Raw genomic sequence first — 14,528 nt, 5'->3', positions numbered from 1 at the left:
CAATGCTTCCCACAGTTGTGTCAAGTTGGCTGAATATCCTTTGGGTGGTGGACCATTCTTGATACACGTGGGAAACTGTTGAGTGTGAAAAACCCAGCAGATTTGCAGTTCTTGACACACACAAACTTGTACACCTGGCACCTACTACTATACCCCGCTCAAAGGCACTTAAATATTTTGTCTTGCCCATTCACCCTCTAAATGACACATACACAATCCATGTTTCAATTGTCTCAAGGTTTAAAAATCCTTCTTTAGCCCTTCATCTACACTGATTGAAGTGGATTTAACAGGTGACCCCAATAAGGGATCATAGCATTCACCTGGTCAGTCTGTCATGGAAAGAGCAGGTGTTCCTAATGTTTTGTACACTGTGTATTTTACTAGATTTTGATCAAACTTTGTGATGTGAGGGGTAACTTTTTAATACATGTTGTGGGTGGATGAGGTGTTTCATTGAACTTTAAATACAGTGATAAGGGTTGTTGTTAGATGGAAAGGATTCAACTATTTTCAGTCAGTTTTAGGACTATACAAGATCGAAAAATAAAATGTAAAATACCATTTGTGGCTTCCCTACCTAGTTTGTGAGAATTTATTGAATGACCGTTAATGTTGTTTTAGTAACTTGTTGAAGCCACTCATAGTGATGAATTTTGTAGCGTAGGGCTGTGATGAATAGCTTCTGTTTGACTGATCGTCAGCCTCTGGATTTCCTCTTGTCTGTTCACATTATAAAACAAGTTATCTTGTGATGATCAGGCGATAGCCTAGTGTAAGAGTAGCTCTACTTTTTTAATACAAGTCGCATTCATATGGTGATGAGTGAATGGAGAACAATGCTGATTATCATTCACACTGTAAGACAATGGTGTTTTATTCAAGACATGGCTTGTGCAATTCAAAACATGCAAATTATGAAGAGGAGAGGGAGAGATGCGTTCATGAATGGATTGTTTCCACATTTGCAAACTATTGAGCGCTGTGTTGGTCACCAACAAAGTACGCTAGCTTTGTGCTATTGGAAAACACTATTCAGAGTAGAAACGGAGTCTCATGAAAATGCATGGTTTATTTGAATGTAAATTCATAATGTATTTGTAGTAGGGCTTGATGTATTCCTGAAATTAAATTACTTTACAGATAGGATGGTGTTCTTTACAGATGGGATGGTGTTCTTTACAGATGGGATGGTGTTCTTTACAGATGGGATGGTGTTCTTTACAGATGGGATGGTGTTCTTTACAGATGGGATGGTGTTCTTTACAGATGGGATGGTGTTCTTTACAGATGGGATGGTGTTCTTTACAGATGGGGTGGTGTTCTTTACAGATGGGATGGTGTTCTTTACAGATGGGATGGTGTTCTTTACAGATGGGATGGTGTTCTTTACAGATGGGATGGTGTTCTTTACAGATGGGATGGTGTTCTTTACAGATGGGATGGTGTTCTTTACAGATGGGATGGTGTTCTTTACAGATGGGATGGTGTTCTTTACAGATGGGATGGTGTTCTTTACAGATGGGATGGTGTTCTTTACAGATGGGATGGTGTTCTTTACAGATGGGATGATGTTCTTTACAGATGGGATGGTGTTCTTTACAGATGGGTTTTTTTCGGGCTTGACTACTCTACTTGTTAATATTCCTCTCCCTCCTCCTCCCCCTCGTCCCCTACACTGTCAGTACCCACCTCTTCATAATCCTTCTCCAGGGCTGCCATATCCTCTCTGGCCTCTGAGAACTCTCCCTCCTCCATGCCCTCTCCCACATACCAGTGCACAAAAGCTCTCTTTGCGTACATCAGATCAAACTTGTGGTCAAGCCTGGCCCAGGCCTCAGCGATGGCGGTGGTGTTGCTCAGCATGCACACAGCTCTCTGGACCTTGGCCAGATCTCCTCCAGGGACCACTGTGGGTGGCTGGTAGTTGATACCGACCTTGAAGCCAGTGGGACACCCGTCCACAAACTGGATGGTGCGCTTGGTCTTGATTGTGGCGATGGCAGAGTTGACATCTTTGGGCACAACGTCACCACGGTAGAGCAGGCAGCAGGCCATGTACTTGCCGTGACGTGGGTCACATTTCACCATCTGATTGGCTGGCTCAAAGCAGGCGTTGGTGATCTCAGCCACTGATAGCATCTCGTGATAGGCCTTCTCAGCAGAAATGACTGGAGCATAGGTGGCCAGAGGGAAGTGGATAGGGCACCAAGTTGGTCTGGAACTCTGTCAGGTCCACATTGAGGGCCCCATCAAAGCGCAGGGAGGCGGTGATGGAGGAGACGATCTGACCAATCAGCCTGTTGAGGTTGGTGTAGGTGGGGCGCTCAATGTCCAGGTTCCTGCGGCAGATATCATAGATGGCCTCATTGTCCACCATGAAGGCACAGTCAGAGTGCTCCAGGGTGGTGTGGGTGGTCAGGATGGAGTTGTAAGGCTCCACCACAGCAGTAGAAACTTGGGGAGCAGGGTAAACAGCAAATTCAAGCTTGGACTTCTTCCCATAGTTGATAGAGAGACGTTCCATCAACAGGGAGGTGAACCCAGAACCGGTGCCTCCTCCAAAGCTGTGGAAGATCAAGAAGCCCTGGAGCCCAGTGCCTTGGTCAGCCTGAAAGAACCACGGAGGAATGTGTCACAAACCATATATTTTTTTTATCAAAGATAGAAGGTACATCCACCTAGAAAGATGACTAGGTTGGGTCTTACCAGTTTGCGAGTCCTATCGAGTACCAGGTCGATGATCTCCTTGCCAATGGTGTAGTGACCACGGGCATAGTTGTTGGCAGCGTCCTCCTTGCCTGTGATCAGCTGCTCAGGGTGGAACAGCTGGCGGTAGGTACCTGTGCGTACCTCATCTATTGGGAGACGACAATACATTTAGAAAACTACTATTGACGTATGCTTTTTGTCAAATTCCATCAGCTGTTAATAAAAGCCTCCTGTTTACCAATGACAGTTGGCTCCAGGTCTACAAAGACTGCACGGGGAACATGTTTACCAGCCCCAGTCTCACTGAAGAAGGTGTTGAAGGAGTCATCTCCCCCTCACTTGGCATCTGTCCATCCAGCTGGATCCCATGCTCCAGGCAATAGAGCTCCCAGCATGCATTTCCAATTGGAGCCCCAGCTTGGCCAATGTGTACAGAGTTACATTCACCCTGGAGAGAGAGAAAAGAATCACTCAAGTCACATGCCACTTACAGAAGAGGATTTTTTTTAAACAAGTTGTGGTGGAAACAGCTGAACTATTGCTACACTAATTTGAGGAAAACTAGTTTCTGTTTCTTGATTGAATTATTTCATATAAAGGTTGCTATGGCCTGGTGAGTTTTTTAATGATAAGTCTGTAGTTAATTGCCTCACGATGACAAACGTAACATGAAAATATTACTAAAATCATAATCTTTTACAAAATTTATATTTGTCTTTTAAATATTTTAACTTTTTAAATTGCAAGCATACATTCGATTTTAGAAAACGCTCTCACCATTTTTCAGACTCGGACTCTCTTGATGCAGTTGCCTACTCGGGGAATCTTTTATATTGTCATGTAAAGGCTTACGGAGCAACTTTTTAACTGTGCTGGATTGCTAGGCAACAATGGTGTATTGTTGTAGTAACTGGAGAACTCGGATAAGCTGATACCATCTTTGATTCTTAACTGAAACGGGGACAAAGACAAATAATATTAATTGCTACCCTGAGTCTAGGATGGGTGAACAGTAACCTTGACCTGTCCAGTATTTGTGAAATAAGACCTATATGTATTACATTTACTTGCCTTGGCCCCCTCATATAGACGTTACATTTCACAAGTAAAATGTAACCTGTTAAGTTATAAAGAAAAATAACTTTTAAAATGTATTTTGCACTCTGAACAAAGTCTGTTTCAAGATATTTTGTGTTCTTGTTTGAATGGTTTTCACTCATTTACCTTAGAGGACACTGTACACATTTACTGCTCAAACTCTTTCCAACTAAAGAGGATCCATTTTGTAAAGGTCATGTTGTCCCATTGCCCTGAGGAAAGAAAATGGATACCTCCCCATGGTGACTTGAATAGGCTGTTGTTACAGGAGATCATTATGGTCACCATGGTAGTAGAGATTCATTTACAATGCAAATGTCCTCAGGTGAGCGGGCGCCTAGGGAAAACCTCAGGGTCTGTCTTCCGGAAAGCAGGTGTCATTTGAGAGCTCTGTCTATAGTCCTATTGTCTATAACAGAATGTGAACAGCTGGCTTCACACAAGTTGTTCTTTTTGAAACCAAGTGCTTTTGTTCTTAGTTTATCTGGTGTGTGTGTGTGTGTGTGTGTGTGTGTGTGGTCAGAAGTCTTCATTGTTTGCCAGGGAAGCAGTATTTCCTTTCAATGGATCGGCTAACTATATGTAATATTTATAAAAATGCTTGTCTATTAAAAGAGCATATTATATATCAACTAAATTGTTTATTCTTGTCATCAATATTGTGTAGTTTTACAATTCATGCTGTCAAATTCACAGCTCTAAGGCATTACCGCAGCAGTATTTGTTTTACTTTTGAGTGTGGTGAAAATTATTATGGTTCTACCACTAAGGTTTTGTTAGCTGTTAAAACCTCTTCGCTATAGGGGGCAGTATTTTCACGGCCGGATGAAAAACGTACCCAAATTAAACAGCCTACTACTCGGGCCCAGAGTGAAATATTTGCATATTATTAATAGATTTGGATAGAAAACACTCTGAAGTTTCTAAAACTGTTTGAATGTTGTCTGTGAGTATAACAGAACTCATATGGCAGGAAAAAACCTGAGAAAAATCCAACCAGGAAGTGGGAAGTCTGAGACTTGTAGTCTTTCAGACCATTTTCTATTGAAACTACAGTGTCTGTGGGGTCAACTTGCACTTCCTAAGGCTTCCACTAGATGTCAACAGTCTTTACAAAGTTGTTTGAGTCTTCTATGGTGAATGTTGACCGAATAACAGCCGGTTCAAGCAGTGGACTGTCTGAGGTCATGTAGTTACTTCATGCGCATTCACGCATGGATAGCATTTTTTATTTTTCTTCTGTAATGAATGCGCTATTGTCCGGTTGGAATATTATCGATTGTTTATGTTAACTGTATAACTTTCATTGATGGCGGAGCTCTGTACTCAGAATATTGTTCAATGTGCTTTCTCCGTAAAGTTATTTTGAAATCTGACAGCGGTTGCATTAAGAGGTCGTATATCTATAATTCTTTAAATAATTGTTATATATTTTGTCAACGTTTATGATGAGTATTTCTGTAAATGAATGTGCACATTCACCGGAATTTTTTTAGGCAAGTCATTTTCTGAACATCACGCGTCAATGTAAAATGCTGTTTTTGGATATAAATATGAACTTGATCGAACAAAACATACATGTATTGTGTAACATGCTGTCCTAGGAGTGTCATCTGATGAAGATCGTCAAAGGTTAGTGCTTCATTTTAGCTGGATTTTGGGGTTTTTGTGACACAGCCATTTTACTAACAAGGAGATGTGTGGCTTTTCTTGTTTAGGTGGTGTCCTAACATAATCTAATGTTTTGCTTTTGCTGTAAAGCCTTTTTGAAATCGGACAACGTGGTTGGATTCAGGAGAAGTGTATCTTTTTAAAATGGTGTAAAAGTCATATGTTTGAGAAATTGAAATTATTAGATTTTTGATGTTTTGAATTTCGCGCCCTGCTGTTCCATTGGCTGTTGGCTAGGGGTCCCGCTGGCGGAACGGGGTCCCGCTGGCGGAACGCCTAGATGCAAGAAGTTAAATACACTGGATGTAAGCAAGTGTTGGGCAATGTATAACCACAGATACTGTAGCCACAGCTGACTTTTCATCAATGAGTATCTAAGGAGATACTGTAGTTCTCATTTGGTTGTCTTAGTTACCAATTCTTTTTTTAAAACACTGACTCTTCTCAGGAGTCAGTGTTTTACAGCTGTGTGTCAGCTGAGCTTGGCGCTTTGTTTCATAAGAAATAGAGACCTGAGAGTTGGATGGCTTCAGTGTGAGCTGACTACATATCACCAAAAGTGGTGTGTTTACAGCACTCAACAGCCTTAACCAAACACTCTCCCACAGCTGGAGCAGGACGGGATGGAGAAGTTAAGCCGAAGTTCAGGAAAGACAAAGGACACCATTAACACCAGTGTGTGGCGGTTGATGGTGCACTACCTCCTCAAATAGATCATTGTTTGATACCATATGACTGACTACCCTCAAGGCAGAACCTCTTGCCACAACAACAGCTGTGGAATGAGACAGGGTAGGGGGTTTATATATTGACATTACAGAAAAATTGGTTTTGAGCAAGCATGACACAGAGAAATATTTTGGGTGTTGACAATGAATGCTTTATTTTTTCACAGGAAGGATTCATATCCAAAGAAATAGATGGTTAAAAATGATTATTATTCTCAATTTGGTCAAAACTGTGTCTGGCTGACAATAAGACTCGTGTAGTTTCAACATTCATGTTGTAAAGCTGAGACTATAGATCCTAACATCCTACTCTTCCTCCCCCATATCCTCCTCTTCATTCCCTGTTGTTCTTCAGATGTTCTTTACCAGTTGACTACTTTTTAATATTCCTCTCCCTCCTCCTCCCCCTCGTCCCCTACACTGTCAGTACCCACCTCTTCATAATCCTTCTCCAGGGCTGCCATATCCTCTCTGGCCTCTGAGAACTCTCCCTCCTCCATGCCCTCTCCCACATACCAGTGCACAAAGGCTCTCTTTGCGTACATCAGATCAAACTTGTGGTCAAGCCTGGCCCAGGCCTCAGCGATGGCGGTGGTGTTGCTCAGCATGCACACAGCTCTCTGGACCTTGGCCAGATCTCCTCCAGGGACCACTGTGGGTGGCTGGTAGTTGATACCGACCTTGAAGCCAGTGGGACACCAGTCCACAAACTGGATGGTGCGCTTGGTCTTGATTGTGGCGATGGCAGAGTTGACATCTTTGGGCACAACATCACCACGGTAGAGCAGGCAGCAGGCCATGTACTTGCCGTGACGTGGGTCACATTTCACCATCTGATTGGCTGGCTCAAAGCAGGCGTTGGTGATCTCAGCCACTGATAGCATCTCGTGATAGGCCTTCTCAGCAGAGATGACTGGAGCATAGGTGGCCAGAGGGAAGTGGATACGGGGGTAGGGCACCAAGTTGGTCTGGAACTCTGTCAGGTCCACATTGAGGGCCCCATCGAAACGCAGGGAGGCGGTGATGGAGGAGACGATCTGACCAATCAGCCTGTTGAGGTTGGTGTAGGTGGGGCGCTCAATGTCCAGGTTCCTGCGGCAGATATCATAGATGGCCTCATTGTCCACCATGAAGGCACAGTCCGAGTGCTCCAGGGTGGTGTGGGTGGTCAGGATGGAGTTATAAGGCTCCACCACAGCAGTAGACACCTGAGGAGCTGGATAGATGGCAAACTCAAGCTTGGACTTCTTCCCATAGTCGACAGAGAGACGTTCCATCAACAGGGAGGTGAACCCAGAACCGGTGCCTCCTCCAAAGCTGTGGAAGATCAGGAAGCCCTGGAGACCAGTGCACTGGTCAGCCTGAAAGAAACAGAAGGTAGAAATGTAAGAAATGTATTTATTAGTGATGGGCACTGATATGGAAAATCAATATCCATGTCAGTTGAACTTTTTCGAACCGATATCACATTAGTTTGACTGAATAACATTGCAACTGTGTGGAATACATTTCCACGGCTTTGTGAAGTTCAGACTGCTCGCTGGTTGCCTATTGGGCCAGGTGTGAATGTCCAGGAGGCCTAATCATCCTACACAACCAGTTTGAATACAATGGGCAGCCCGTTGAAGTCTCCTCTCCACCCCACTTATTACACGATTGAATTGAAACGACGCAACGCGGAGTGCCTGGACACAGCCCTTAGCCGTGGTGTATATATATATACTGCTCAAAAAAATAAAGGGAACACTTTAACAACACATCCTAGATCTGAATGAATGAAATAATCTTATTAAATACTTTTTTCATTACATAGTTGAATGTGCTGACAACAAAATCATACAAAAATAATCAATGGAAATCCAATTTATCAACCCATGGAGGTCTGGATTTGGAGTCACACTCAAAATGAAAGTGGAAAACCACACTACAGGCTGATGCAACTTTGATGTAATGTCCTTAAAACAAGTCAAAATGAGGCTCAGTAGTGTGTGTGGCCTCCACGTGCCTGTATGACCTCCCTACAATGCCTGGGAATGCTCCTGATGAGGTGGCGGATGGTCTCCTGAGGGATCTCCTCCCAGACCTGGACTAAAGCATCCGCCAACTCCTGGACAGTCTGTGGTGCAACGTGGCGTTGGTGGATGGAGCGAGACATGATGTCCCAGATGTGCTCAATTGGATTCAGGTCTGGGGAACGGGCGGGCCAGTCCATAGCATCAATGCCTTCCTCTTGCAGGAACTGCTGACACACTCCAGCCACATGAGTTCTAGCATTGCCTTGCATTAGGAGGAACCCAGGGCCAACCGCACCAGCATATGGTCTCACAAGGGGTCTGAGGATCTCATCTCAGTACCTAATTGCAGTCAGGCTACCTCTGGCGAGCACATGGAGTGCTGTGTGGCCCCCCAAAGAAATGCCACCCCACACCATGACTGACCCACCGCCAAACCGGTCATGCTGGAGGATGTTGCAAGCAGCAGAACGTTCTCCACGGCGTCTCCAGACTCTGTCACGCCTGTCACGTGCTCAGTGTGAACCTGCTTTCATCTGTGAAGAGCACAGGGCGCCAGTGGCGAATTTGCCAATCTTGGTGTTCTCTGGCAAATGCCAAACGTCCTGCACGGTGTTGGGCTGTAAGCACAACCCCCACCTGTGGACGTCGGGCCCTCATATCACCCTCATGGAGTCTGTTTCTGACCGTTTGAGCAGACACATGCACATTTGTGGCCTGCTGGAGGTCATTTTGCAGGGCTCTGGCAGTGCTTCTCCTGCTCCTCCTTGCACAAAGGCGGAGGTAGCGGTCCTGCTGCTGGGTTGTTGCCCTCCTACGGCCTCCTCCACGTCTCCTGATGTACTGGCCTGTCTCCTGGTAGCGCCTCCATGCTCTGGACACTACGCTGACAGACACAGCAAACCTTCTTGCCACAACTCGCATTGATGTGCCATCCTGGATGAGCTGCACTACCTGAGCAACTTGTGTGGGTTGTAGACTCCGTCTCATGCTACCACTAGAGTGAAAGCACCGCCAGCATTTAAAAGTGACCAAAACATCAGCCAGGAAGCATAGGAACTGAGAAGTGGTCTGTGGTCCCCACCTGCAGAACCACTCCTTTATTGAGGGTGTCTTGCTAATTGCCTATAATTTCCACCTGTTGTCTATTCCATTTGCACAACAGCATGTGAAATTTATTGTCAATCAGTGTTGCTTCCTAAGTGGACAGTTTGATTTCACAGAAGTATGATTGACTTGGAGTTACATTGTGTTGTTTAAGTGTTCCCTTTATTTTTTTGAGCAGTGTATATTGGCTATATACACCACACCCCCTTGGGCCTTATTGCTTAAGGATAAACCGATATCACGATAGGCCTTGCTCACATCGATATCAAACGTTATTGATATCATATAGAAGTATTGATCCACTCCACTAGTATTTATTAGCATTTCCACATTTAGTGTCAACACAAGGCCTTGCTTTAAAATAGTATGAGTCTCACCAGTTCTTTCTTAACTGAAAGAAACAGGGAGGAATGTGTTACAAACCGTATATATTTGTATCAAAGATGGACGGTACATCCACCTAGAAAGATGACTAGGTTGGGTCTTACCAGTTTGCGTGTCCGGTCGAGTACCAGGTCGATGATCTCCTTGCCAATGGTGTAGTGACCACGGGCATAGTTGTTGGCAGCGTCCTCCTTGCCTGTGATCAGCTGCTCAGGGTGGAACAGCTGGCGGTAGGTACCTGTGCGGACCTCGTCTGTGGACATGGGGAATTGACATTTAATATCTGTAGCTTTAACCTATAAAAATATGGAGATTGGAATGTCATTAGGTAAATTGTTTGTCAACTTACCAATGACGGTTGGCTCCAGGTCTACAAAGACTGCACGAGGAACATGTTTACCAGCCCCAGTCTCACTGAAGAAGGTGTTGAAGGAGTCATCTCCCCCTCCGATTGTCTTATCACTGGGCATCTGTCCGTCAGGCTGGATCCCATGTTCCAGGCAGTACAGTTCCCAGCATGCATTGCCCATCTGGACACCTGCCTGGCCGACGTGGACAGAGATGCATTCACGCTGCAGAGAAAGGACAGAATTGAAACCATTAGCCATAATAAAATGTTCACAACTTTAGGTTACGGTTTTTGGGAGGATTTAGGTCAAACAATTAAATAACATTTCTAATGTTACAGCTAAACGTCTCTCTAAATTTGCTCAGTAACATTATCAGTATCAATATTGCCAATACAATTATATCTCTAACCATATATATTTGATCTATCAAGGCAATGAAACAAGAAGCAGATCTGTTTTAAGAGACATGAGTCGTAGTGAAGAAACAAAGGATGGGAGCGCTGCATGAAGGGAGCAGGAGACCAAATATTCAGAAGCTTACCATTGTTGCAGTTTCTTCAGGCCGACGTTAAGGATCTGCGTCAGAAATCTCGCTCGTGTGTCCTGGTGGCGGCTCGTCTGTATTTATAGGATTAGCGAACACCTTGGTAACAAGCTTTGTTGTTGGTAACAAAGGGGTTAAATGTGTTTGGTCGATCGGAGTTCTGGGCTGGGAAGAGGAAAGCCAATCATTCAGCTCGAGAGGAGACACTGCATACAAGCCCTGCCGCACATCAATAACTCCTCCCCATCTACCCAGGATGATAATGTGTAACTCTGACCAACCGACCGACCAGCCCCATCTTGCATAGGACAAAAGGTTCCTAAGGGGACTGTAATTTAATCCCTAAACATTAAAGAACAACCTGTACCACAACAAATGTTTGAGAAAATACACATACTATGTTAGTGGCAGTACCATGGGTCCGTTAACGAAGGAATTTAGGAATTAGTCACTTTAAGATGGTTGTTCCCCTCCCCCATAGCCCCTGCTGTTTGAGCCATTTGTTATTCAAAGTTGCTGCCTTCCCCGCCCTCACTCCCTCCCCTTGTCCCTGTGGCCTGGCAGGGTTCTGTTGTGTTTCATGCTTCGTTGACTGTATCCTATGGTAACAACGGCACCATAGGTAACGGCTACACCAAGGTGACCTTCTAACTCAGACTCCTTCATTGGCACAAGGAATCATTTATAATTAGTTTGTTTTCCAAAATTATCAAGTTTTAAAACATTTGACTTGTTTAATCCATTTCATATGATAAATGAATGAATTCATGGGGATGCTCCTATACTTATTTGGGAGTTAAGAAATATGTATTTATGTCACTGAATCCGTAGTGATTGTTTGAGGCATGGCTTGAAAGGGGAGCCAGTCTGAGTCCTGGAAGCATCTCCATCGCATGCACCTGCTAACAGAGTATACTGTATATTCACCACAGAAGCAGCAATGATGTCATGAGAGGAATGTGACTAAGCAAGTCCTGCTATTGGCCGCCATTACAATGCTTTGCCGTAAAGGCCTGGCAAGTCACACTGCCTCCTGGTGTTATAATAAAGTAGCACAGACCATTACTATGTGGGTGTAGTCCCTGAGTGAGAGCAGCTGTCTGATTGGTCTTCTGCTGTGTGATCAGTAGGGTGTGAAAATGTTGTTTAGGTTATCACCATACAGGCCTGCATGCAGAGGTGTTCAAACCCCCAGGTGTAAAGCAGGTGAAACAATGAAGGCCACAGTGTCTGGTGTTGAACCCATCTTTAATGTTGTAAAGAAGACTGTCGGTTACAGGCTTGATCACTTTCCACTGAGAGACATTTTTAACATACAGTCAGTGTGTTCACACAGGTGTTGATTTTCAGCTATATCTAGGAGTTGAACACAGTACATCCCATAGGCTTAATTTGACTGAGTTTAACTTTGGTTTTCAGCAGGGCACATGGTGGACATTGAGATTATTTGTTTCAGGGCTCTTTGATACTTGTATGGTTTGTTACATTAACATTGTATGACACCCATAAATAGTTGCCTTACTTTTGACCAGAACGTTGACCACAGTTCTAAAAATCTTCTGAACATGTGGTTTGTTAATTAGCCCACGCCTCCAGCACTTATCAACATATTGTAGTACAGACAGTTAGGTGTAGATTTTATGATTGAGCCATTATCGACAGGCTTCACTCCACTCAGAGCCAGGCCATAACCTGAGTTGTAATGAAACCAATACCACAGAGTTGAGGGCATATGATGCTCTTGCTTTAGTTATCCAGTGTTTCACAAAAGTTGTCGCAACCATAGAAATAGAATCCATAGAACAGGCTTCCTCATTCAAGTCAATGATGGCATAGTGGGTGGACTGGCAGCCATTGCACACATGAGTTTACCAGTCAAATTGCCAGGGCTAGAGGTTTCAACTTCAAAGCCCTTTCTATGGATTCCATGTATATGGTTGCAACCCTGCAGGGCTTCTGCACACCATTCCCTAACACATGTCCCAGGAATCTCTTTCACAGGAGAGGGACTGATAGAAAAATACACAGATCTAGGGAGCCTGTTTCTGATGTGTGTCCTGACTCCTGACCACATCTCTGAGGGATTTCTCTCTAAGGGAGAGAGCAAAGGCTGGGTTTCCTTTATTTCCCTTCAACTACTGCTTAGGAGAGAGGGACAGTACAACACATAAAGGTGGCAAGTGGGACAGTACAATACAAAGGTGGCGAGAGGGACAGTACAATAGATAAAACATTCATCTTAGCAGAGCGACAGCCTAGGGAGCCCACTTCTCAGGGGCAAATGGTACATTAAACAGGTCACAGATATAAGATCACATGGTTTCAGAACAGCTACTGAGTCTTTTTGCATTTCATTGGGCAAAATAGAATAATAGTGACTTAAAGTTTGATACAGACATAAAGTATAGACTTAAGAGTTAACGACAACAGAGCCAGTAGGGTGAATGTGGAGGTATACTACCTGAACTGTCCAATAAGAACAGAGATGTTTATGTTTTCCCATTGCAAAACGTTTTACTGTAGAGTACCCTTCCAAACATGACCCAGGTCACGTTGCTTTAATCTGGTGTGGTGTACCCCAAGGTTCTGGTCCAGTACCAGTACATTATTCATCTCATCACAGTCAGAACTGAAGGACTGAGAGCTGATACCAGAGCAGTCCCAATCTCTGTCTAGGGGTGTGATGTTGTTACAAAGTAAATGACTACAGTATAATGATCATGCAACTCTTAATGTTTTTTTTTTTTACATGACATGTCAAAAGGTGTTCAAGCAGTCTGACATCCATTACTTTTTTCATTGAAACTAGCATACTCTTTGTTTCTACTGGCCACATTAGCTTAGCATAAATACATTACTGACCGCATTAGCAAAAACACATACATTACGTAGTCAAATGTAACAAATCAAAACAGTAATCGTGCGAATCTGCTATAATATACCAGCACATTTGATACATGGGTCAAGGATTGAGATGATGTGGTTTTGGTTTGTTTCTATCCTGGCAGATGTCCCAAAGGACAGGAGAGGGGAAGGGGGATGAGAGGGGAAGTGGGAGTGCAGGTTGGATGGGATGTCCGGCTCACAACTTCTGGGTAAAGTTTTCAGGGAAGACTCCTTTTGCCAAGAGGTCTTTGTTCTCCAGCCAATGAGATTCCTTCACGCCCATGAGCCAGCCGTCATCCTGCACACACAACAAACAGCATGGTTATCAGAGGATGTAACCCAATCACTTGTGAAAACGTGTTATAGTTCTCAATGGGGGTAGAATGCGGCTGGCTACTGACCTGCTCATCAGGATTCTCCCAGGCCAGGACCAGCACAACATCTCCTGCTTTCATCTCCAGCTCGTCTCCATCGGTGGCAGCATAGTCATGCATGGCTTTGACCTGAATTTTTTTGTTGTTGACATCACACACAGCGATATTGCTACCTGATTTAAGATATACCTACCGCAACAACCAAGATCCATTGTTGGCAGAATATTGAAAAATACTAGCGTGCTGGAGTTTTCTTCCTCCATGAACCTGGAACTAGGTGTGCAAACAACCCCTTTTCAGTAGCTGTCTCTATGGTCCTCTAGAAACAAGACAAGCGAAGGGCTCACCTTGTAAATGACTCCAGCCGGCAGCACCTCAGAAGACCCATTGGTCACCGCAGTCTGGATTCAGAAATAAGCAGAGAAAAGGCTTCATTTGATACTGAGAAATGTATTAAGTGGTCAATCAATTCTACAATGGTTACATCACACTGTAGAGGGAGTGATATGCCAGGGACCCAATGTTTGTACTGTATATGAATGGCTCATTTACTCCAGTACTTACGGTTGCAGTCCCTGCAGCGGCTGCCACAGCAGTGTCAGTCTGAAAGGGAGCAAAAGGGGAGGTGAGAATTCCCAATGGACATGCATCTCTCCCATCCC

General features: G+C 44.2%; 2 protein-coding genes and 1 pseudogene across 4 annotated transcripts in view; all 3 read right to left on the bottom strand.

Annotated features, from left to right (window-relative positions):
- Window positions 1-1,638: 1,638 nt before the first annotated feature.
- LOC115182108 (tubulin alpha-1 chain-like) lies at window positions 1,639-4,098 on the bottom strand (annotated as a pseudogene).
- A 2,240-nt stretch (window positions 4,099-6,338) lies between these two features.
- LOC115182087 (tubulin alpha-1A chain-like) lies at window positions 6,339-10,854 on the bottom strand. Its single transcript, XM_029743735.1, has 4 exons — window positions 10,604-10,854; window positions 10,062-10,284; window positions 9,817-9,965; window positions 6,339-7,570 (listed from the first exon to the last, which is right to left on the bottom strand). The coding sequence occupies exons 1-4, from the start codon at window positions 10,604-10,606 to the stop codon at window positions 6,590-6,592; spliced, it is 1,356 nt and encodes a 451-aa protein (XP_029599595.1). The 5' UTR covers window positions 10,607-10,854; the 3' UTR covers window positions 6,339-6,589.
- Window positions 10,855-11,837: 983 nt separating this feature from the next.
- The window catches only part of LOC115182086 (myc box-dependent-interacting protein 1-like), a 43,938-nt gene continuing 41,247 nt past the window's right edge, over window positions 11,838-14,528 (bottom strand). For all 3 annotated transcript variants that reach the window (XM_029743732.1, XM_029743733.1, XM_029743734.1), the window contains 4 exons: window positions 14,431-14,469; window positions 14,214-14,267; window positions 13,894-13,995; window positions 11,838-13,790 (listed from right to left, as the gene is read on the bottom strand). In XM_029743732.1, coding sequence (XP_029599592.1) covers window positions 13,689-13,790; window positions 13,894-13,995; window positions 14,214-14,267; window positions 14,431-14,469 — 297 coding nt within the window. In that variant the 3' untranslated portion in view covers window positions 11,838-13,688. The remainder of the gene's footprint in view (window positions 13,791-13,893; window positions 13,996-14,213; window positions 14,268-14,430; window positions 14,470-14,528) is intronic.

The sequence above is a fragment of the Salmo trutta genome, unplaced genomic scaffold (assembly GCF_901001165.1).
Source record: "Salmo trutta unplaced genomic scaffold, fSalTru1.1, whole genome shotgun sequence".
NCBI lineage: Eukaryota > Metazoa > Chordata > Actinopteri > Salmoniformes > Salmonidae > Salmo > Salmo trutta.
The sequence above is the reverse complement of the archived record's forward strand: the minus strand, read 5'-3'. Positions and strand labels throughout refer to the sequence as shown.

Excerpts from the sequence above, each read along its gene's own strand:
- LOC115182087 (XM_029743735.1), bottom strand. Across the intron at positions 9,966-10,061 it reads CCTGGAGCCAACCGTCATTG|ACGAGGTCCGCACAGGTACC; the intron begins GTAAGTTGACAA and ends CCATGTCCACAG. Across the intron at positions 7,571-9,816 it reads TCGACCGGACACGCAAACTG|GCTGACCAGTGCACTGGTCT; the intron begins GTAAGACCCAAC and ends TGTTTCTTTCAG.